This window comes from Poecilia latipinna, unplaced genomic scaffold (assembly GCF_001443285.1).
Source record: "Poecilia latipinna isolate Pla-1442-1.1 unplaced genomic scaffold, P_latipinna-1.0 Scaffold400, whole genome shotgun sequence".
NCBI lineage: Eukaryota > Metazoa > Chordata > Actinopteri > Cyprinodontiformes > Poeciliidae > Poecilia > Poecilia latipinna.
The window spans coordinates 233946-259218 of NW_015113016.1; the positions used below are offsets into that span (position 1 = coordinate 233946).

The window sequence follows — 25273 nt, forward strand, 5'->3', positions numbered from 1 at the left end:
CCGCTCCCCCCGCCAGCGCTGTGCCCTCCTCCTCCTCCTCCTCCTCCTCCTCCTCACCACCGCCAACCAACCATTCTCGCATCGCCTCACCGCCGCTCAGCATCACTCCCTGTGCGTCATCGCAACCAGTCACTATCGACCCCGCACGGTTTTTCCACCTTGTCTAATGTCAAAGTGCAAGAATAAATAAAAAATAAAAAGTTGTCTTCTGACATTTGAAATAAAGCCAACTTCTTTTTAAGTGGATTAAAGTGCACTTTGACGACTTTTATTTTAAAAAATATATATGTGTGTATATCATTGTTTTGATTACACCTCAAAGATAAGTTAGATCTTTTTTTTTACACATTCTTTATCGGTTTGGTTCAAGTAGTCTGCAAATGTTACACTGCTTGTTATATTACGTGGTTTAGATTAAATATATATATATTTTAAAAAGTGCCTGTTTATGAAATATTAAATATGATTCATAATAACTGTATTAGAGGGTCCCTGAATATTAAGCCTCTGCATCGCAGCCATTTCTTTATTAAACAATGCAGACCTTTTCTCTCAAATGACTCATTGCTAATTTGTTCATTGAACTTTGAGCCAGAGGGACTGCATACTTAAATTATTAAGATTAATGCTGTCAACCCCAAATCCCATAAATACACACAGTGCCTTACAAAAACACACTTGTCTTTGAAACTTCTTTATATAGTTTTGTCATGGTATGACTTCTAACCTGAAATGGTAAAAAATCAAACTTCAGTGTTTTACTGGAATTTTACAGTTGACCAAAAGAATATAGTGTTTATCAGTGAACTGGAAAGAAACCCATTCAAGGAAGAGTGTAAAATTATATTGTTGAGAGAAAGCAATAACAATTACAATTTGTAGTTTGACACAACCTGTAGGAGACCTAGCAAATGTGTGGTAGAAATAAAATAAATAAATAAACAAATACATGTCACTTATTGTTACAAATGGTGGTATTCAGATGGAAGTAAAATAGAGCAAAAATAAAGACTTAAAAAAATTAAGTTAACTTACGAAAACAAAGTTCAGGTCCAAAATCCAGAAATGTGAAGTGTGGATAAAGAAGCTAAAGCCCAAAAAACAAAACGGGAGCATCAAGCAGAGCTGAGGAGAGGACCCAGCCAAAAACAATAACAACCAGAACACTTGAAGACTGAGGGAATGGTGGAAAATGACATTAGATGCTAATATTTTAATAATCTAAGATAAATAAACCCAAATGCACCAAATCAACCAATATGATAAGACCTTGATGACAATATCAACTAAAGGTTGCCAGACATTTTCTAACAACACAAGAAATTAGGGACAAACAAAAGAAAACTAAAACACAAACACCTGTGGATCATGACAATTATTGCTTTTTAATGCCAGCTGTGCTCTACTATCTGTTGATCTTTCACATAAAATTACAGCAATTATCATTTATGGTAACAGGAGACGTGATACATGGCACAGTCATGTCTTGATTACTTATTTTCTGATCTCCTTCTTTTAATCGCATACATCTGGAAAATGATGCCAATTTTGTCACAATGGACCTGACGATGACAATTATTCGCCTCAGTCTAACAACCCATTTCCAGGCAGAAACAAAAAAAAAAAAACACCACCACAGATTAATTGCGGACGCTTTTTTTCTTCCTTACGTCTACAAACAACACATCTGTATCAACCAGATAAGCAAGACAGTATAATAAACATGAAAAATGGCAAATAAGTAAGATTGAACGTAAGTGCTTAATTATAGTCGAGCATGATCCCCTTGTTTATCTAACTAAAAGGGAGCAGGCAGAAGAAAAACAAGCATCCATGAAAAAATTCTGTACATTTATTTCTTTTTTTTTTTTTTTTTTTTTTTTGAGGAGCTTGTCACTTTTCTTCCACACTGTGGTCAATTCCTCAGTTTAGCCAGACAGAGCATTTATCTTTCTTCATGAAAACGTGGAAGCCAGCTCAGACAGATGTTGAGTCTGTCTGCGAGGTGAACAGCTGACCACTTAAAGAGCAGCTTAGGCACTCAATCAATGACGAGACTTTCATCTTACAGTGCTTGTCTTTTCTGTTTTTTTCCTCCTCCCGCTGCGAGGTTCTGGGGTAAAGGAAATCGACGTCTTGGCGTCAAAAGCAAAAATCACAAGCACAACTTTCTGCTGTCTGGAAGCGCGAGTCCAGCAGAAGGCACCGAGGGACATAATTGGACGTTTTTGTTCTGTATGCACGATAAATTGATCGTTTCATCAAAGCAAATGTGAGAAATGGAGCTGCTTTCAGAATTGACAAACAGTTTTCACAGCAATTTGGGTTAGAGCTGTCATTACCTTTGAGGAGATTATGCCTTATGTCATTGTGCATGCATGCATTGGCCCTGGAGGAGAAATTATTAATAATAATAATAAAGAAATCCCTTTCAAAATCAGTATTTGATAAACAGCGAGAGTTGTGTCATTATGTCATGGATGCAGAACAAGCTGATGATTCATGCTTAAAAGGATTGACTAAAACGACGAAGCTATGATTCTCATCTGCACGCCGGGCTTGTTAGCGGCTCGACTGTGTGTTGTAAAACTAATTAAAGCCGTCTGACTCGCCCATTCACTGAGGTGGACTGCTGCGTTTGAAACACACTGAGATCAATATCCCCTGCGCAGGAATACACACTTACCATCACAGGGGCAACAACCCTGAGCCGAGCATTCGCACTAATGTTGGCATTTTCAGTGACATTCAGTCTAATTGCATATCAAGAGAGTTTCCCCTCCGGCACGTCTGACTGATAAAAATCTTTTTGAAAGAAATTCAGATTTCAGCAGGTAACCGAAGACAGCTAACATCATCCAGGAGCCAATCCAAAAAACCGTCTCCTTTTATTCAGACTCGTTTGTCATAGAACCCTTGCTTCCTGTGTGTCATGCTGTCATCTTTTTTCTTTCAGCATTGCAGTTATACTGTGCCTGCCTTTCTTTTTTATTTATTTATTTATTTTACATTCGTGAGCTTAAGGCAAAAACAGAATTGACATTATGGTAGAAGTGTGATATTTCTGTCATTGCACAGATGATGTTCTCCAGGCTGGGTTTCAGCAGTCAGCCGTCCACCTACACACACACACACACTCAGACTAACTCCAGCCTCGCACCTGAAACGACTGAAGCCATCAGAGGTAATGGAGTGGATTTGAAGACTCATGGCTGTACTGTGCAGCAGCAGCAGCCCCTGCATGGGCGTCAACTTGTCGCTTTTTGGCATCAGTTTGTCAGGTTTGGAGCCAAGCGCTTGGATTCTGTGATTAAATCAAAGTTGACAAACCTTTTCCTAATTAATTTTGCCTAATCACCAACACCACTCTGGTGTAGTTATAGATTCTCAGCAGGCTATTTCAGGCCATGTTTCTGTTCTCTATGGCAAAAAAGGCAGCAATTAAACGGGATTTTAGCGCCTCAGTGGTTGATATGATGTTCGTACAGGAGATTATCTCTGGGAACATAATACCTATCTCTCAACAGGAAATATTTAATAAAACTGAAAGTGGCACATCATATGAATGACTTAGGTTCTTAGTATGCTATTATCTTGACATGGTTAAGGGTTTTCAACATATTTGACGTGTTCTTTTTTAAGGGTGATGTTGCAGCAGATAACCTCAATGAAATAAAAGCAGGAATGATAAATTAAATGATTAAAAAAAACTTTAAAACACCTATTAGAAATCTCTGTAAAATATCAAAATTGGATAAAAATACATTTGGGAACCACTCAGATGTACTCCCTCTAAACTGGCTAAAATAAAACACCCTGTTGGCAGTGGGTGTGTGAACCTATTTAGTTTGTAAACACATTCTTGTTCATATGTTTTTATTAATTCAATAACACAAAATAATGTTCTTTTCCGGACTTGGAAAAGTTGGATTAGATCTCAGTATGTCATTGTTTATTAGTATTTCTAAATAAAGAACAGATTACGGCTTCAAAGTATCGCACACAAATGAACTCCCTCTGATATTTGGATAAATGTCCCTCACAAAGCCACAGCAAAACCCACACACTATTAACAAGCTTTGTGCACCATTGTGGCTGGACATTTGACCACTTCTCAGATCAGAAATGGTGGAGCTCATTTAAAGAGGTTGGTTTCCTGGCATGAACCCAGCTTCCAGGCGCAACACATGAGTTTTCTGAGGATTCGGGTCGTGGCCGTTCCAGAAGCTTAATAGTGAACTTGCTTTATCCTTTCCAAAATCAGCTTTGACGTCTGTTATGGATTGTTGTCGCGTGGGAATACCCAAATGTTGTTCACTCATTTGACCCAAAATGTCACCATCCGATAAAAGAATAATGTCAGAATAATGTTAGGAGAAGCAAATCATTCACCGAGACTCAAACCTGTCTTAACATCAGTGGCACTCTCTGTGTTCAGCGCTCAAAGTGTGGATCCATTTGATTTGTCATATTTACTGTCATTGATACCTTAAAGTTGTAGCTTTATTGCTACGATAACACCAGCAATAACCTTTTATGTTTTCATTTTATTTCCATTAATCTTATCTTTTTTTTATGTACTGCCCTTTCATCGTCATGCGTTTTTATTTTTCTTCGTAGGTAACGTTGAGTTGAGTGGAGTTGACAAGTGTCACTGTCCACAGAAAAATGAATTTGGCATCAGCAAGGGCTGAGGAAATGTCAACCAAGAAGTTATTGCCCCAAAATCAAATCTGGGTGACATTTACAGCTTCTTAAGGACAAGCCAAAAGCCTTCTGGAGAAAACATTTGCAGTCAGATGAGACAAAGACAGAGAGCTGCTTGGTCAGAATAGAAAAAAGAAATGACTGGAGAACCCAATATGAGGTTTCCAAACTGAGAACACTGCATCTGCTGTCAAGCATGGTGGTAGCAGCGTCATGGCTAGGATCTGTATAAGAGAACTGCTTGCTGAGCAGTGAAGAACTTCTTCAACTTCACTTCTGATGAACTGCTGGATTTAAATTTGGACACAGTCGGGTGTTCAGACAAGACAACTGTCTAAATGAGCTGGTCAAAGTAGTTTTAGATAAAGCAGACAACCAATGCGCCTCTGGAAACGTCTCACATTCACACAAATTAAGAAAATATCCAGCCAGGATTACAAAAAGAGGCATTCAGGCTTACTGTGGGTATGTATATGTTTGAACAGGTATGTGTAATATTCACCTTGTTTGGATCAGAAAGAATCCAGACTTGTGAACCCAGATTTTCTTTGCAAAGTTCATCAAAGTTGTTTGTTGTATAATGATTTCACCTGGGAAAAAAAGCAGGAGTTCAGATAGCTCAACAAAAGCCTAGAATCAGTATTCACGCCGACGATCGGTGTAAAGTGTGAAAATCAAATTCATCGCTATTTCACGTGCTGTTAGAAACATCAAATTCAGATTTTAATGGCAGTCCCCAAACATTACGCTGTTGCCAGCAGAGAAGTCAACCAGAGTAACGATGCATGCAATAAATCTTTGCCCAAAATGTTGCTCCATTTTCTGCGAAGGATAAAGATCTTGTATTGCAAGGTAATCTCTTTCCCACTGAGAGCATTAGAGGGAAAAAAAAATCACAACATAAAAAGAGATTGACAGGGAGCAGTATTTCATAAAGTATGTTTTATAATTTGAAAATCCTGTTGCTCAGCTGCACCTATATGCACATTAGATCGCCTCTGCAACCTGTTGGATCCTTGCCTGAAGAGGATGAGCTCCAGGCACACTGCCTGATGTTCACACGGCGTAATAACGCTTTTGGGGCTTTTAGCAGACTCTGGGCATGGTTCAATCTGCAGATGCTTTAATGGTGAGCGACATAATTAACTCCAGAACGAACAGGTCTCTAATTATGGCCTAACTGCCGCTCTTTCGCTCTTTAGCATCATGCTCAGGGTTTCAAAGAGGGCAAACGCTGCTGTCTTCCGAACCCGCGGATGTAGTGTCATGAGAGCACACACACACACACACACATGCACGCACACACACACGCACACACACGCACACTCTTAACTCAGGGCTCAGAGCACTCAGCTGTTCAGAGCGGGTATCACGGTCCTGTGGCGGGAATTATCCAACATGACAACACCTGCCGCCCCCCCCCCCCCCCATCTGACTAGTGCCTATCATCTGATTAATTAATCAACACTCCAGATGTCCCGTTGGCAGCGTTGTGATTTGGGAATTTGAGGTGGCTGAAGCTGAGAATGCACATGACATCAGATTGAACTTGTAAAGCACGCAAGTTTCTGACGTTTGCAGCTGCAAACGTCAGGAAACACACCCAGACGACAGATGAAGTAACGTCTGAAAACAAGCAGCAGGGGTGGCACTTCCAACCAGATCAATCCATCACTCTGACTGTATTCTGGCTACATTCATTTTGAATTCATGACTGTAAAACAATTGCAATTTTTTTTCCTTGTCTGGCGGATTGTTTCAAGGCCACGGAGCAGACAAATTAAATGCCATGTTTCTAAATTTGGATAGAGGTTGGGAGTGTGTGTGTGTGTGTGTGTGAGCAGCTCATTCATTGACCTTGAGTGCAGGTATTGAACATCAGAGCGAGAGGATTCAGAACAGATAAGAGGAGGGTTATTTAGCGTACAAAGGAGGATGCACCAGCGACACAGCTGTGATGTTCGCTGGGGATCAGAGCCGATACACAGTCACAGAGCATTAGACTGGCATGATTAATAAAGCAAAGGTCACATCTCACCTCTGTTGTCAACAGTTGCAGACAGGAGTGTGCACATGCAACATGTCTGCACTATTAATTATTTAAAGAGACATTAATGAATTGTGTATGACTGTATTGATCCAATGCAAAACTGAATGGCTGTCTAGTTATAAAGACAGAGCCTTGCAAAAAGTATTAATATTCCGTCATCTCGTTTGCATTCAGTCACATCGGAACCACAAATTACATTATATTTCATTGTGATCTGTTATGACAGAACAACACCATTTACTTGTGCAAAGCTATTGCTTTTTACACAAATAAAAATCGAAACAAGTATGTGGTGGATGTGCATCCGGACCCCTTAGGAAGCACAAAGGAGATACTTTGATCCAATGAGTCAAGAATTTAACTTTTTAGTCTGTTTTCAAAACACTAAGTATGACGGGAAAACTCTGCACACCCACCGAAAGACGCCATTCTTGTGATGACACTTTGGTGACAGCATCATGCTGTGGAGATGCTTTTATAGGAAACTCGTCACCACTGATGAGAAAATGAATGGAGCAAAACACAGGAAAGCAAACTGCAGATATTCACTCTAAAGAAAAACACAAAAGCGGTTCCTTCTGCAAATACACCTAAAATACTGAGCAAACTGAGTGAGCCTAGAGGGCATCGTAATAGACAACTTCTCAGTAGGAATACCAAGTGCAGATGAATTGTTTTAGGGCTTGTCTTCCTCCTGAGACCATCAACATGCCTGTTAACTATAACGATGCGACTCATAGCCAAGGTCAGCATCTACATGTATGACCATTCTTGACTCATTCTGCCTAAAACAGAGGTTGTGTTTATCTAAATAAGTATCTCCGTTAATTATTTATTTCAGGGCCATGGTCTGCAGCTGCAGTCTTTGGCTGTTTTATTTATTTCATCTGCATGACTAATGAGGTGAAGCTATTCGCCTTTGTAGATGCAAACACCCAAACAGCAACTTTTTATAGGCCTGGGAGAATTTATGTATTTTTTGAATAATATTAATAATTAACTGGTCCAATTGCAAAGATTTATGGTGATGAATGGGAAACCATTTGAAAAATATTTAAAGGAAATCTGATCCTGTCATCTGCTTAATACTTCAAAAAAAATGTTGCATCATTTTTATCAAGTGAAAAATAAACAAGCACTTATTTTCAGTTGTATTTTTTCCCTGTCAGCTTGCAAAATTATTATTATTATTATTTTTTTATTTTTATTTTTTGTGATTTTGAAAAGCTCCTCTGAGACTGAAAAACAGATCTCAGAGTATGAGTTTCAGTTTCTGTTTCACAGAAATGCGTCAAAAATCTGCAGAGAAGACAGAAACTCTATCATCTGAGGACACACAGTGATTACAAGGCTGTCCTGAGAGACAGAATAGCTCGAGGATTGAACATCCACATAAAGTGAATCCTGACACTGCAGTGTCATTCTGTTCTGACCTGCTCGCTTAATCGAGATTTGACTGCGCCCTCTTGTGGGGGACAGTGAAAAATGCAAGTGGTCACTGAACCAGCCGTTGGTACCTGTGGCCGTGACGGCAGGGACCGAGTCCTGTTAGAAAATAAAATATGTGTAATGAATCTATTTCATATTTAAGTTTCACTTTCTGGATAAAAAAAACGGTTTCATTTTCCGAAAAGAGTGACAAAAAGTTGAACTTATTCGTGAATTTAAACTATATAACGTAAAATACCAAACGTTTTCACTGCGTAACGATGACGTTTAGGGCGCGCGTGCGCATATCCGCAGATCTGTAAGCCGTCGACACGGAAGACTCAGGTTCTCAACAACACCTCGATGTTGCTACAGAACGCGTTGCTAGTCACTCTGTCTTAACTGTAGAATATTGAATTTGTCTTTGCTTTAACTATTGTAGCTTGTGAGGTAAACATAAAAAACATGGCTGCCGCTCTGTTAATGGTATTGTAGCTTGTTTGCCTCAAGAACGCCGAGAGTAAACTGTGGCAAGATCCCGAAAAGCAGACGAAAATGCCAGCTCGTAATATTGTATCCCACGATACTCCTAACAGCAAAGTTAAGTACTCCAGGTTAGCCACAGATGATGACGGCTACATTGATTTACAGGTAAGAAGTGACTAGGTCACATTTGCTACTTTAATGCTGCTGATCAGTCCTCCTCAGTCATTAAAGTTGAATGTCTGCCTTTTAAATTGCTTTATTCAATCAACATAGTCTAATGACTTTGATATAAAAGAGCAGATCTGGAACAAACCAGTACTGAGGCAAAAAGAAAAAAAAAATCACTTGCAGTCTTTAACGATATTATCCAGTAGTGCACACGTTTCACTATGTTGACAGAATGCACATCTGCGTTCCCATTAATATTTAACTTGTTTACGTCAAGTTAAATATTAATAATGAACTAAGTACTCCATTCATGATTTCAAGAGTATCATTAAAAAATGAACTGAAGGAGAAATGCTGTTGTTTTTCTCAAGAGGTCACTGTGTTTGATTTTTTTTTTTTAAATGTCATTCTGTTTTATTGTTTATAATTGTGTATTATTAAATACATTTTTTATTTGCATGGCTACTTGGGTCCCTTTTCTAAAATAAATGTTTGCTTTCAATTCTTGGTTCATTAAGGGTATAAATAAAATAACAAAAAAAAAACTTGATTTCCAGCAGTCATTTTCTGCCTGTGACCCTACAACGATAAGCAAATATATGATGGATGGATGTTTGAGATTTACTGCACACAGTGTCAACTCACACACAGACATTAGATGGTGGTATTAAAACCTCTGAAGGGGATACTACCTTTTTCAAAAACTTTCATTTTGGCTGGAATGATGGTATAGCTTATTCAGTTGCTGGAAGATTGGTAAGTCTGTTTGACACATTGACATTTATGCAGTAAATAACAACCCACAAAAATATATTCATAGAAAACACTGTATTGTCCAGAAATGTCCAAACTCACCAAAACCCCTTCTTTATTTCAAATGACATGAGTTAGTTTTAAAATTTCTTATTCATATGTGTGTTGTTCTGCTTGGGTTGAATGTTAAATCTGTCAGAGCAGTGCATGGAGCCTCGATTTTGTAATAACCCATGATATTAGTATTTTGTGAGACTAATTCTCTAAAACTTCACCCTGTTAGTTTGGTTATTGTCATAATGGTAGCAAACATATGGCCTCAACAGAGTTAAAACCTTGAAAGATTCTTTCTATACTTTGTGCAGCTGTTGCCTTTTAAGCTAGTTCATATTTTAGGCAATAACTATCTCACTCGGGATGTTGTCTGAAACTTGGACAACTTTTGTGTTTCAGAAAAGATTTTGATTGCTAATTTATCTTCCTCTGCAGTTCAAACGGAGCCCACCCAAGGTCCCATACAAAGCGATTGCCCTCGCATCAGTGCTCTTTCTCATCGGCTCTACTTTAATCATCATCGGTGCTCTTCTTTTGGCCGGATACTTTGGAGTTACCGTGAGTTTTTTCTAAAAGTAGACCTTTTTTTGTCTTATGTTTGTGTGCGGTGTTATGTTAATATTGCTTAATAAAACGTTGCTTCATGTTTCAGAACTCCGACCGAACGGTGCCTGTGCTGATCATCGGCATCATAGTTTTCCTGCCTGGGATTTACCACTTACGGATAGCTTACTATGCATCAAAGGGCTATCCTGGGTACTCCTATGATGACATCCCAGACTTTGATGACTGAACCACACTAAAACCTCAGCGGCAGTCTTTCTTCATTCGCATCCATTCATGTATCGCTTGTACTGAATTTAAAATAGCTAATAACAGCTTATAGCTTAATCACTTTTTGGAAATCGGTGTTCTTTGTGTAGATTTCAATTTCTAGTTAGTTTGTGAATGTGTTTATTTTAATAAATTATGAAAATGATCTTTCAACAATTCATTCGCTTAATGCCTTTTTTGTGATTCAAGTGGTTTATCCTTGTAGTAAATAATAATTAACTGTAAAATAAAATCATTGTTCTCAAACTTTGAGTGTCAAATTTCCAGCTTTTAGAAGTAGAAGTGATTAATCATGTTATCCCCAATGCAACAGTTTGGCCTGTAATTTACTTATGTATACATAAGATCAAGAAAATAGTTTCCCGCACCATGATCCTTACTATTTATCAGCTAAAGCCTGACTACTTTCCAGATTTGTTTTTTTTTTCTTGGAGGATTTCATGTGATTAATTCCGATCCTTTGATCTCCATATGGTGCACCTGGTCCCTCTGAGTCAGCATTATCAAACGGGGCACTACTAAAGCAATTACGAGCCTTTCCCCTTTCTGATCTCGGCTATCAACCTATAAATATCTGCAATTTTGAAGCAACCTGATGAAAAGCCGACCCCATTTTGCACAGCAGGACATCAAAATCATGGAAAGATGTTGCTGGTAAAGGTTGGCCTTCTGTAATCCCGTCAGATGCAAGGCTACCTGCTGCTCTCCAAAGGGATAATTCAAGGATGCTTCCCTGTTTTAATTGCCACCCCTCGATCAGTTACCAACCGCACTGTACCTGATATTAGTCAGATCGGATTATTCTCCGTAAATCAGATCAGGAACTTTTTTCCAGCAGAAAGACTGTTTTTTTTTTCTTTTCATTGACTACTGCGTTTCTTAGGAAAGCAATAACCATATTGCCTAAGAAATCATCTGCACTCTACTGCATTTTTATGCACCATATGTTGCAGCTATATTACAGTAGTCTTACCTATTATTACCAGCCATACAAAATCTGAGCCTTTTTTTTTTGTTTAATATATTTATTTATAGACTGTGTTTCTCACTTTGTCTTTTTATTGCCTATTTCTGTAATTTCTTACTAGCTGTAAGTAATAACACTAAGTGGCTGTAATATGCCACAAACACACACTAGTAATAGTAATAACAATAATAATTATGATTATATTAATCATTATTATTCATAATGTTATGTTTATAATTATTAAAAATATAATGATAAACATAATAACGTTATAATTAACGTTATTATAACGTTAACATTATTACTACAATAACGTTGTTATAACGTAATGTTATAACAGTTGTTAGAATAATAATAGTATTATAATTATTATATTAACATTATTATTATGTTATTAACGTTATTATCATGTCGTTCCAGGGGGACGGTGGGGGTTGGTTTGTGGCAAATTACCGCCACCTTGTGGTGCTATTTCCGGCTCCTGATTGGCCAATTTTAAATGTAACGTACAACGCCCCAATGTGCGTTTATTTATATTTCAATGACTAACTTTACCATCTTGTCATGGCAGAGCTGCAGAAGTGATTTTAAGGTAAGATCATGGAAAACGTTTGTGAATGCATTGCTTTGGGTCACGGAAAACAAAATTATAGAACGATGTTTGAAACTAAAGTGCGAGATTAGCCATAACATTTATCTACTAGCTATGTAAAAATAGAATGAAATACAAGACAAGAGCCATAATCCAACCATTTTTGCATTTCCGTGTATTTCAGAATAGCAGAGGCCGAATACGTCTTGCTAGGTTCACCGGTTCTAATTCAGAGCTAACAGTTTGCTCAAAATTGACTGGACAAGTTAGATATGTATCAGAAATATACATTTAATAGAAAATGTACTTACTTTAGCAACTTAGGTTTTTGAAAAGTATGCTAATACTATTACGACCGTAAAGACGATAATAAAAATTATGTAATATTATTTTTTTTTTAAAGAAAGCCTTAGTTACAGGAAGCTTTGACAATATAATTTATCTGTACTTGTGTAATGTTTCATTGATAGTGTTTATGGACCCTGGGGGTGGAGGGTATGTTTGCATTTGCTGTAAGCTGTAGGAAACGTGTCAGACGGCTGCGTGTTTTCCTTTTGTTACAGTCACTAGTATTTCCCACCGAAAGGCGCTTTTGTTTGAGGCGCTAAATTGCCAGCTTCGGCAAGTTACAGAGACTGAGAGATCATTAACGGAAGTAAATGTTTGTTCTTTCAAAATTAAAGCATTCTATCGTCGTTCAGAAAAAAAAGTGTATTTTGTGCTCTTATTAGGAACATGGTTTTGATTTAGAGAATGTCCTCTTAATTTTGCCGTAAGCTTGTTTCATGCGCTATTGACTTTTATTTCATAAATGAAAATTAGACGTTGCTAAGTAAGTAAATCTGATTTAAAAAAAAAATCACATTTATTTTCACAGTGAAAACACCCTATAATTTTACCCCAGTTCGCCTCTGTAAAAAAGAGCCTATAAATAAAAAATTTCTAGAGCATTAGGGCCAAAGAACATTTTACAATAGAATTTCAATAATCAGATATTATTTTATGTCAACTACCATGTTTTTTTTTTTTTACATAAGAATGAGAGTAAGTTAGGTTGTTTAAACAGTATTCAGTTTGAAAGGTTAACAAGAACAAAATCATTCAGCTATCAGGTTATTAAGCTAAAACAAAAAGGGAAACGATAGCCTGCTGTGGAAAAACAAAGCAAACATGTTATAGATTATATCTTTTTATCTCACTTCGAACAGACAGTTAATGTGTTAATTTATGATAATCTAATATTGTTGTATTGTCATTGTCTATTGCAAATTCTCAAAAAGCAACAGTTATTTGCATTTAATTAATTTGGGGGAAAAAAAAAAAAAAAATATATATATATATATATATATATATATATATATATATATATATATATATATATATATATATATATATATATATTGCAACTATTTGATCTTCCTATCACCATCAAGGACAAACTGATTGATTGGTGCATTTCTTAAGGTACTGTACTGGTCATCATGCTAAGAATAATGGGGTCAGCAGCTAAAATTCTCAAACTGTAAATAGTTTCTTTATTTACTTTAGTTAAGTAGCTAAAAATGCCCAGCCACGAAAATGACAAAAATAACAAAAAGTAGTAATCACTTAATAGTTATGACTGAAATAGCTGTGTTTAAAAGCTTAGCTGTAATTAGAGTTTAGCTAGAAATCTGTTTTTTTCTTTTTGTGCTGGTGTGTGTATGGTCTGACCTTTATTTTGAAAGTTTGAACGGGAAGTTCCTTGCTGTACCGGTGTGGAACTTGACGGAAGTGTTTACAGCCACCGTAGTAGAAGGAGGGATGAGGCTAATGAGAGGAGGGACACCGCGGGGACAGAAACCACGGCAGTGCTTTAACTAACCCTGCGGCGTGCTCTGCCGAGGAGTCCTGCGCCTGTTGGATGGTCAACGCGGTCTACGTCGACTGGAAGTCGCTTCTTCTCATTTAAACAACTAAAAGCACTTTGAGCAAGTTTGGATCCAGGAGAATACTGTAGTGAAATTATCTGCTTGGAAAGTTTATCTTTTAACTCAAATGGGCTGAGGTAGGATGTTTTTAATGTTTTTAATATCAGTTTTTTTTTTTTCAACTGAAGACGCAAAGAAGTTTGCGGGACGTCCGATCACCATGGAGAGGCGGGATTAAAATGGTTTTCATTTTTCTCGGATTGAAAGGTTAAAAATGCGTCTACCTGGGCCCAGTTCCTCTTGATCTAAGCTTGTTTCTAACCACAAATATCCGTGGCGATAAAGGAATGGACACTTAAACTGGTCTGCAAGAAGTCTTAAAGAAGAGCATCCATGGATTGAGAGACTGTACTTTCAGCTCAAGTGTGAAGTGCCTCATGAAAGGTAAGGAGCAGGTGGAGCTAAGACATCCGCCAGTAATTTAAACCTTTAGAGTGGAAGCATCTTTTGTTTAGTCATTTAAATCATGAGCACTTCCCTGGTCTTTTGTTTGTTGCATGCTCATTTCTACACACACTTAATCCTACTGTAGCTTTTCCACAGCTTAAATATCCCCAGTTACAGCCATGCTCACGATCTTATGCCCTTATTTTAGATGCGTTGTTGTTTTGGGTATCACATGCACTACTTGTAATCTGTGAGCGGGTGTTTTTTACATGATAAACCATTCTAAAGAGGTTTAACTGTCTGCATTGCCCCTTTAAACCAGCAGCTCAGCTCTCTGGATTAAAACAAGGAAAAACTGACAGCGGTACATGTATGTGCAAACTGTTTTGTCTTCTCATGTGGCTTTAGAGTCCCAGGAGTAACACAAAAGATGCACCTGTTTTGTTTAGCAGAAGATCTGGGTGGCTTGGTGTTTGTGTTGAGCGCACCAGTTTATCAGCCTGCTGGCTCTGTACAGTGCAGCAGCATATTGGACAAAAGCTAGTTGTAACAGTTTTACACAAAGGACTGCAGCTGTTCTTTGCACTGTTGTCCTGCTGATCACTTTATTGAGAAATATGCCTCCCTGCGGAGGTCTGTTGCCTCGTTATGGATATGTATTTTCAAACCCATCTTAGTAAGATTCAAATCAATAAGCATCTGGGCTTATGAATCAGCTTGGTCGCAAAAGACTGATTGTTTTTGACAATTTCATAGTAAGTTTTCTAAAAATTAACCCCCTGTGGAAAAACATCTTATCGTTACTGTTTATAGCAGTTGCAGTTCACGGGTTTGGAAAAGCCCTTGAATTATTTACACAAAACAGCAAGAACCTGTTTTTCATTTGGAATCGGTGTTAAAGTGTTGGTATCATCCGAGCCCTCGAGGTGCTTAAATCCTGTGCACGTGAGGAGCTCAGGTGTTGCTTTACACAGCGATGTTTCTTAATGCTTGTCGTCTAGAAAGCCTCAATAGTTAATCCTGTGTCTTGCATTGTTTAAATATGAAGATTACATGGCCAGAGGTTCAGCTGTGGACAGACTGACGCGTTGTTCTTAGAGATGTCTTATTTATGAGCTGAATAAGGCAGAGCACATAGAAATAAATGAAGAAATGCATTCATGCTTGATCCAGCAAGAGAGTACCTACAGTCAATTAATTTCTCTAGCTCTAAATTACAACAGATGTCGTCCTTTATGCTTTTCAAGACAAATGGATCCAGTTCCTATCCAGTTGTTAGTCATTTCCGATGTGTTAAGAAATGACTAACACGGGCCAATACCGATGTTGATACCAATATGTCTTGTATCCCTCATAATCCATATTCTTCTGGGATCGATAGGAATCACTTTTATTTTTTCCTTCTAGACAAAAGCATGAATCATTTTTTCTTTGAAAGGTTTGCGTGAATACCATGACACCCAAATTATTTTTCTAAACATTATTATACCTTAATAATCACATACCGGTCCATGCTGACATAGGCCCAAATCCAGTTAATTTCAATATAATGCAATCATGTAATCAGATTTAAATAAATATATGGTACAATAATGTCCTTGTTATGTTACGGTACAATCACAGCTAGTTGATTAAAAAGTTTTATCTAAGAAACTCCATCCAGTGGCTTTGCAGCATTGGTTTTGACTTGTCCATTAATGCCCCTTTCATCATGCCATTAAGAGCTGTCCACAGCGAAAGAAATGAGTCTCTTTGTGTCAGTGTTCAATAAATTCAGTGCAATACGTCAGCATTCTGTGCTAAAGTTCATGACCTCAGACTTTAGGGCTTCGCTTAGTTTTATGGCTCTAACCTGCTTCTGAGAATTATAGGAGGTGAAGGACAAAAGCTCAGGACTCAAAGGGCAATGCGAGCTGCTTTGCTTTTCTGCATCTCAGCTACAGAGCGTGAATGTAGTTCATCTCAGGAGAGAAAAAAAAATTCAATCAGTCTGTTCAGGCATGAAGCACATGGGTAATTTATTGGTGTAATGTGAGGAATTGTTCAGTCCCTGCAGAAGGTGCGCAGGAAACCCTGAGTGCGAGAGAGAGAGAGAGACTGACTGCAAGTGAGGAATTTGAAAACACTCAGCCATCGCCACGCGATAGTAATTATTGCTAAACCTTGTAGTGCCATATGTTGGCGTATTGGTGATCACTGGTAATCCATATACAGTGGGTTTTCCCCGGCATGCGGGAACTCCCCTCCCGTGCTCACTGTCTACTCAGCTTATTTCCCATTTTGTTCAAATAAACATCAATTGATTTTCCAAACTAGGTTGCGTTGCCAGGAACAAAATCCATGCATTGACTGACTGCTCCAGTCTGCCGACTGGTTCCAGAGTTTAGGGACCAGTCACTGTGTTAATAACTGTTTTTGCCAGTTACAAATCTTTGGTTGGCCGGTCAGAGTTTCTGCTCGAGTAACACTTGTAGTTGCGGCACGACACAGGTTTGTACAAAGGACACGGCCTGTCAGGATTAGGAGGGATTACTAAGAGAGTAATACTACTGCTTATCAGGCCTGTATCTGTCACTAGCATCACTGATGGGCCTGCTTAGGTACTGAAGGATAAGACATACTCTCTCACACACATAAGGTCAAACAGCCAGTTTATTGGTCACATATAAGAGTAGGAAACAACGTAATAAAGACGTACATTCTTCATTCTGTGTTTGAATTGTAGTGAGTTAGAAGAGACATGGAAAAGGGAGAGCCAAGGTTTAAATATCTTACAAACTGGCAAGTCCAGCTGGCTGTGTGAACTTCATAGTTCTTAAAACATCTCTGACAATACAGAAACCGATATATTATGGAAATATAGAGCTCTTGTTTTTGGGAGACTCCCAACATTTAATGTAAAACACCTGCATATCCAAGGACAGAGCATTTATCTATCTACACATCTGCAAATGTTTATCGACCTGCTTCTTGCTGCATTTTAGGAGGGAAAGTCTGTTAAGACCAGTCAGTTCAAGTGTCACGTGTCCTCCGCGTCCGCGTCTGAACATCATGTCAAAGCTGCCCAGCTGGTAAACAATCCATGCGGTCCCCACTAGAAGAAAGTCTGGACCCCCCATCCCCGTGGGCAGACCTTTGTGACTTGATATAGCAGGAATTGATCACTGCGCTGCTACATGAAAGCATGTCCTTGATGTGTCTCAACAGTTTGATCTCTAATTCAATTAAACTATTAACACTCGAAACAGGAGGCCAGGATTAGACTGGGTGTTACAAATGTACCGTCCAGAAGGCTAAGTCATGCCGAGATCCAAAGCAATTTGTGTCAGTGAAATCCAGTGGAAGACAGCACCATTACATGTTGTCAGCATGCATGCTTTGGTTTGAAATATCTGCTGCTGAGGTGTTAAACATTTAGTTTTTTGGGTTTTTTTTTTTTGCAAAAGCATTCATATTGCCTGGTGGTGGCAAACGTCACTAGCATGGCCGTTGCCTTTCTCTACAATTCCGCTTGATTCAAGTCTCTAGAATTTCAACCGGGCCAGCCAGGTTGAACAGATGGAGAAGTTGTGAAAGATGACATCAATTTTCTGCGCTGTTTTAGTCTGCCTGTAGTTTTAGCAATGGCAGAGAAGCAAGTGAATAAAACTGTTCAGTCCTTGTTGGCCACTCTTTCAATTATTGAATAAACTTTAGCAGCTGCCTCGTTCGCATCGGCAGTGGAGGACGGTTGTAGTGCAGGCAATTTCGGGTAAGCTTCATAGCATCGAACAGGTGCGTTACATACATCACGGGCAAACGTTAGCAGTTGTGTAAAATGTAAAACCTCAACACAGTCCATTCCTCCAGCAAACAGTCGTTTCTCAATAACTAAGAGTCCAGACCTTCTGTAGCGCAGAACAAGAGACTGGTTTTACCAAGCGCAACATCATGCTTTGGGAATGTGTTTCTTCAACAGGGGATGGGAATGTAGTCAGAATTCACGGGAAGACATGTGGAGCTAAATAGAGGGGAAAACTAGAAGAAAAACCTTTTAGAAACTCCAAAAGTGGGAAGCAAATTCACCTCCAACCAGGACAACAAGACTATAAACTCAGCCACAGCTGCAGGTTCTAGTATTACCCAGTCGAAGTCCAGACCCAGATCCAGTTGAGAATCTGACAGTTTCCATCCAGTCCGACTGAGCTTTGGTTATTTTGCTTGAAGAATGGCAAAAATCTCAGTATCCTTGTCATGCAAAGCTGTAATTGCTTTGAAAGGGGGATTTCTACAAAATATCAATGTAGGGGTAAATAGGTAGGGGTAGTAGGGGTAGCTAAATACAAAACTCAGTTTCCAGGTTTTTTTTTGTCAAATAAACAATATACTTACTTTACAGTTGTGCCCTGAATACTTCTTCAAGGCGCTGTGTGTGTTGCTTCATCATTTTATGCATTCACTCTGAATTTAATATCTATCCTCCTTCAGAGGCCCTCAGAGTGCACATGCCAATTAAATGGCTCTGCTCTGCTGCATGAGGAAATTACCTGCTTGTCTCTGTCTAATACCGCACCTGCAGACAGAAACCCCCTCTGCCCCCATTCCTGTCTTTCCTTGTCTGTCTGCACAAAACTGTCACATAGTACATCCTGGTTCTGAAGCACATTTCAGTTTACTGGAGCAAAGGCAAAGCTGATTTGAGATCGCCAAATGATATTTGAGATCTAGATGTAAGCTTAAATTGGAGAAACACTCTATGATGGGATTTTTGCTGTATTTTTTAAAAAAAAAAAAAAAAAAAAAAAAAAAAGGAGGATGCCGTAAAGAGCAACCCCATCCATCAGTTTGTTGCCTGCTGGAGGTGACACATAAACAATTTGGACTGCACAGATTTGCTGTTTATCTTCTGAATCCATTGAGAGCGGTGCTTATTGCAACATCCCAGAGGGCTGTTGAAATGGACCCTGCGCTTTTGCATTTCTCCGCGATGCCTGACTGACTCTGATGTTCTTCTAAACAAGAAAGCCATTAGAATATTGTGTTGTGAAGTTCATGTTTCTGCTCTGCTATTCTGGGCTGTTTGTTTGCTTTAAGCGCTCCTAAGCAATTAAATGTCTCCAGCGGATCATGGGGTTGGTTTGCATTTGTGCGGTCCATCTGCGGCTGCATCATCACCTAGCTTGGGTCCCACCCCTTTTCGAAGCACAGCCGCCTTCTGAAGTTACTCAAATGAACTTTAAGCAGTGCGCTTATGGTAAGTGTACTGGATGAAGTGAATTGCAGAAAGGGTGGAAGGGCTTCCTTTATGCTTGGAGGGCAGCGACTTTAACGAGTCTCTAATCCAATTTGAAGTAAGCAGAGGAGCCACTTTTCCACTTCTTCAAGTGGAGTCATGTTTGTCAGACTAATTAGGAGATCAAAATCTAAAATTTCTTTTAAAAGACTTATTTGAGTCATTTGTGCATTTAGTCTTTAGATGAATCTTACATGATTCTGCTGTTTGTTCGTCATGTGCTGTCTTAATGTTAGTCTAAGTAAAGCTCGTGATCCAACAGAAATCTGTTTTTGCTGCTTAAGCATTAGCATTAGCAATAAGGTAACATTTGGAGTTGGGAGACTTACCGTTCAGTAGGAATGGGCATTTACCTTTTTTTTGGTTACATTTCTTAGAAGAATTTTGATTTATTGTTGTCACAATAAATCCCAATTAATGGTTAACTCTCTAAACTGTCCATATTGTGTGGATTGTTAGTTTTAGTACTTTCTCCACTGTGGATGTGCAGTGGAGATTAAATAAATTAGAAAATATAATTTTTGCAGTTTCTGTTTGCAGATTAGTGATATAAATCACACTTCTTTATGGCTGGTGTCCAAAAGAAGCATAAATTGTATGTTGTTTTTTGGCAACATACGCATTTGTGATTGCTATCATGCAGTCACAACCATACAGTTGCCTGAAAAATAAGCTTTTATTACTGTCACAGTACTACCATAAAATATTACGATAACATCTTCAGTTCATATCGCCCGCCTCTACCGTTCAGTGTTGTTCCTTTCTCCTGCCTGCTGCTTTTGACCCATTTAGACTCAGACAAGACCTCGTGGACCAAAACCAAGCAACAGGTTAATCTGACCTTAAAGAGGTCTTCCTCGTCGCTAACAAGCACACTTAAGTCCTAAACGTCCACAGGATGCAAAGTCTAGGCGGGTTTTACTGGTTGTTTTGAGAAGCTCTCCTTGGATTGGCTCGGTTTGCCTTAAATCCAACATAAAATCAGATTATGTTTTCAAAGAATACACTTATTCATCAACCAAAGCACATCTGGAATATGGTGTTTGGCTTGGATAATGTGCAGACATAAACTCCAGGGATTACATGTGTCTGAGGAGGGGGATGTGTGAGGGATGTCCCCATGCAGCGGGGACTCTGTCAGTCTTTCTGTCTTTGTGGTGAAGGGTTAAAAAGGATGCACGGTCTTGTTTTTCAGACTGCAAGATGTGTGGAGGAGAGTGACGGACGGCCATGGGACTGGAGAGACGGTGGCTTCAGGCTGTCACCACTGCTGTAGCCATCTGTCTGCTAAGTAAGTATGCTAATGCAAATATGGATTAGCTGCATTCATTATTAATGCATTTCCATGTTGAATTTCTTTCTTGATGGCATTGTCCTTTTCAAGCACTTGTACACTTTACTTGGGTTAGATGAATAATTGCGTTACATCACAATTAGGCCTGCCACAGTAAGCAATAAATTAATAATCACATGTAAATTAAAAACAAGCTCTATAATGTCCATGTGGATGATTTATCATTTTTCTCTTTTCTCTCTCTTTTTCTGCCAACAATTGTATGACAAAAGTCTTGAGTCTGGTGTTTAGTCAAAATTGACTAGCCAATTTTTTTATATATACTTATTTGCTCTAGTGGCCTTTATTTTAAAATTATTAGATGGGAAAATGGGTTACAAGAGAGGAGGAAGACATGCGGCAAAGGTCATCGGGCCGGGACTTGAGCCCATGACGACCGCTTCGAGAGCTAAGGCCTCCATACGTGGATCTCACACAGCAGCAATCTAACTAGGACAGTTTTGTCTACGGAGACACTATAATTCATTTTTTGTAGTTTCTGTTGTTAAGTGTATTTAGTTTGGATATTTAAAATGTCCTCCAGTTTAAATATCCAACTTTAAATTCACTATAATTTAAAGTTTATTGATCTTTGAGAATGTGTTCTTGTATTATTATGCCAACAATAATATTGTTTATTGCGTCAACTTCTCATTATTATTATTGCGTCATCCAGCAAAATTGACAGACCAAATCACAATGTCCATGTTTGTTTAATCGTCAGCAATATTTGTCTCATGTTTTAAATACTGAGACATGATAAGAAACATTAGAAAATTAGCTTAAAAACTTTAAAAAATTTGTCAAGTTGGACGGATTGTCGGTCTTTTATGATGTAGCTCTTAGTGACTCAGCGACTAAAGCTCAAGGACAGTGGTGGGGGCAATGTGAAGACGGGAAAAAGTGAGAAAAATATGTTCCAAAAGTTAATATCAATTGATTTTGTCAACAGTGATATTACATTTCCAAGTTTGCTTAATTATTTTGCAGCCCTCGCTTAGGCATACCTTTGCACAAGCAAGCATCCCTCGCCAACGCTGTTACTTAGGATCAACAAGCATCTGGTGAAGCTTTGAGAAGCAGCGAGTGGATGTTGTTGATCAGCTGGACGCAGACGCTCCACATGTACAACACGGTTTATCAGCGCTGCTTCATGTCGGGGAGAGAGTGAAGAGGAGGGGTCGCAGCTCAGACATGAGTGGACAAGAGAGAATGGGGACAAAATCCAACTTAAACAATATATCTCTGGGTGCGGATTTAGATCAATCCTGGATTTATGCTACCCCCCCCGCCGCCCCTCAAACTCCAGACTCCAGGCACACGTCCCTGTGTGCGTGCTTGTGTTTGTAGAAGGGGGGTGGTGGGATTGATCGTGCTGGTTCCACAGGCCATGTGTATACCCCAGGGGGTGGTGAGAGGTTGGCTGGACCAAACACAGAGGCTCCTGCTGCATCAGAGCCTCACCCCTCCTCCTCCTCCTCTTTCCCTCCCTTTGAGATTAAAGTAATCACCAGGCCAGATGAGTAGTGGAGCAAACACTGGCACCCAGTTGAGCACACACCCATGTTAGCACATGACAGCGAGGGAGATAAAGAAGGTGGAGGGGCTGCTTCTTGCTCCAGGTGTCACTAATGGGATTGCAGCTACTCAATCTCTTTTTGCCAAATGCCCACATGGTTGTTGTGAATGCCCTGTAATGGCCCGGCTTTTAGCAGTCGGGGAAAGTCAAACTCGGGAGCCGATCTGTGACCGGTTTCTGCCACAATAAGTTATGATGTTATGTTTTTTATAACCCGTGTGCCCGTGTCCTCTTATTGGCTTTTCTGTAGGCTTGGACTGATGAGTTATGAAGCCTTTAAAGAAAATACTGTGGCATTTATTCAAAAATGTTGCATAGTATAATTGCTTTTATTTAAAGCAGAAAACCAGCAATAATTCACACTTCTGATAAGATAATAAATAAAACATATTATTTCAGTTGCTGCAACCAGGCGTCTTACTGGCCAGGACATATTTATTTCCAGTTTCCTTAGAGCTTTTATCTGACGGTCCTGAATTTGACAGATGAAATGGAAAAATGAAATGTTATCAAAGTACATCCCGTTTGTTCATGAATTTGCTGAAAGTTGTTGGTTTGGCTCTTTATTAAAATCAGATTTTCAGCATTTGACTTAGAATACAGATCAGAGCCAGTGAAGAGAAAAGTGGTAGTTTGAAATCACCGGCCCATTGATAAGTACATCTTTAACAATCTTATTTGTTACATTTTTTTGTTAATATTTGGATTTCAATACATGGAGAAGAATATAAAATAAATACCCACTAAATTTAATACTAGTGTTTTGCACAACCTGAAGTATTTCCAAACGGTTGAAAGATGTGTTCTTTCAGCCAGCAGACTGGCAGTGTGCAGCAGAGGAAGGGCCGCTACTCAACCTGAGAAAACTCTGATTGTTCCGGCTCTTTTCTCTTGATCATGTTAAAAAGACCATAAAGCCCTTAGTTGAAAAAGTTAGGTGTTTTTTTTAAGTCATTTTTAAACATTTCCATACTTTGTGGTTAAGTTTTCTCAGTAAAATTGATCCATTATTCCTTAACAACCTTCACATAAACAAAATTCCCCAAAACATTCTCCAGAATTTCAGAGCCTGCGATCCGGCTCCATTTGAGGTTGGAGCTTCCTTGGAGAGGAGCATCTGTAATTTGCCCGCTCCTTGTTTATTGCCTCTTGCGTTGTCAGCACAGATCCACCCAGGCCTTTGCGCTGATGATATATCATCGTCTCTCCAGGTGTGTCTCAGGGTTTGGCATCGTTGGTCCGTGCCAGAGAGGGTGGCTCAGCAGAGCTGGACTGCAGTCTGACCCCGTCGTCCAAAGAAGCCACCACCCCGAACCTCTTTCCCTTGCACGTTGTGGAGTGGGTGCGCCTCGGCTACAATGTACCTGTTCTCATTAAATTCGGAGTGTACGCTCCTCGTGTTCATCCTAACTACAAAGGTAAGAAAAGCAACACAAATTCCTCTTTGAGGAACAAGCCTCTGGCTTCTGTAGTTCAAGAAACCATGATCCTCCCCCCACCCCAGATAACAGATTTATTTGGTAACAAAACTTTCCTTCATCTTTTAAGAACAAAGGAAGTCGCAAGGAGGCGGCTACACTGGTATTAATAACGATTTGGGGAGGAGAAGTTGGGTTCAAACCCTGCTCCCAAATAGATAATCCACACAAAGCACCGTAATTACAGGTGTTCAGTCTGTGTTTTCGGCACGCTCTTGTACAGCAGCGCAGAGGGGAAGGGCGAGAGTGAGCGACAGTTAAAGAGGGGGTGGGGTGGAGACGAGAAAGGAGGAAGGGGCATACCAGGAACGCTGCTGCTCACTGGGGGATTAGGAGTGTAGGTGGGGGCTCAGTTGTGAGCTGACAGTGTTTTATTAGTATGCTGAAGGGTGACCCAGTAAGAGGAGATTGTTGTGCTGGAAGGAGGATGGATGAAGCATTGGGAATAATGGGAGTTTTTCCTTGCTGGAAGCCCTATAATCCCATCATTGTCTGCCGGAGCCCAAAAGACAAAAGAGGGGTATCACAACCTCCCGTTGCTCTTCCAAAGCCGACAAGACCACTGGGGCACCCCCAAATCCTGTACTGTCCCAACTGGGTCACCAAAAAGCAGAAAGTTCCCAAACATGCCAGTGGGTGAGGCAGAGAGAAACATGTGAAATACCTGAGGAGCCGCGCTGTCACCTGGAACACGCTTCCCAGCCATCAGGTGACTGCGACGCGTCGTTTTAGCTGCTGCTTATGGAGTCTTAGTCGTCATCTCATGCATGTGCACCCATAGTAACGTCAGTAACACTGCAGAGGTGAATCGTAGTGTAAAAAAAAACTACAATTCATTTGTTTTCTCACGTTCATCCTTTGTGTGTGTTTTTTTTTTTTTTGTCTGGTGTGGGTTTTGCCTCTGTCTGCCTCAGATCCTCATATTTCCCCTCCCACTGGGGGCAGATGGCAGCATGTGAAGCGTGTCAGTGCTGCGGCTCTAATGTATGCTGCCCTCAAATTAAAATGTTTTGGGATTTTAGATTTGACGCCGAGACCGGGTCTCCAAACGTTTCCCCATCTTTGCGCCAGCCTGTCCGAGGACTCGAGAGCAAAATGCGGGGGAGCGTCAAGCTGAAGATCAAGATCAACCCATAAAGGATCAGGAAAAAGATCGATGAATAATGGAGGAGCTGTGCTACTCTTCACTTCCTTTGTACACAGAACGGATTCTAC

The 25273-nt window shown here is 39.5% G+C and overlaps 3 protein-coding genes across 4 annotated transcripts in view; 2 read left to right on the top strand and 1 right to left on the bottom strand.

Annotated features, from left to right (window-relative positions):
* The window catches only part of adra1aa (adrenoceptor alpha 1Aa), a 19473-nt gene extending 18165 nt beyond the window's left edge, over positions 1-1308 (bottom strand). The window contains exon 1 of the mRNA XM_015037292.1: positions 1036-1308. The gene's annotated coding sequence lies outside the window, so the exon portion shown is untranslated. The remainder of the gene's footprint in view (positions 1-1035) is intronic.
* Positions 1309-8484: 7176 nt separating this feature from the next.
* On the top strand, positions 8485-10726 carry tmem230b (transmembrane protein 230b). The gene is made up of 3 exons (XM_015037293.1): positions 8485-8836; positions 10082-10204; positions 10299-10726. Exons 1-3 carry the CDS (start codon positions 8741-8743, stop codon positions 10437-10439), a joined length of 360 nt encoding a protein of 119 aa, XP_014892779.1. The 5' UTR covers positions 8485-8740; the 3' UTR covers positions 10440-10726.
* Positions 10727-13846: 3120 nt separating this feature from the next.
* The window catches only part of igsf9b (immunoglobulin superfamily, member 9b), a 30939-nt gene continuing 19512 nt past the window's right edge, over positions 13847-25273 (top strand). For both annotated transcript variants that reach the window (XM_015037294.1, XM_015037295.1), the window contains exons 1-3: positions 13847-14393; positions 20864-20959; positions 23792-23998. In XM_015037294.1, coding sequence (XP_014892780.1) covers positions 20899-20959; positions 23792-23998 — 268 coding nt within the window. In that variant the 5' untranslated portion in view covers positions 13847-14393; positions 20864-20898. The remainder of the gene's footprint in view (positions 14394-20863; positions 20960-23791; positions 23999-25273) is intronic.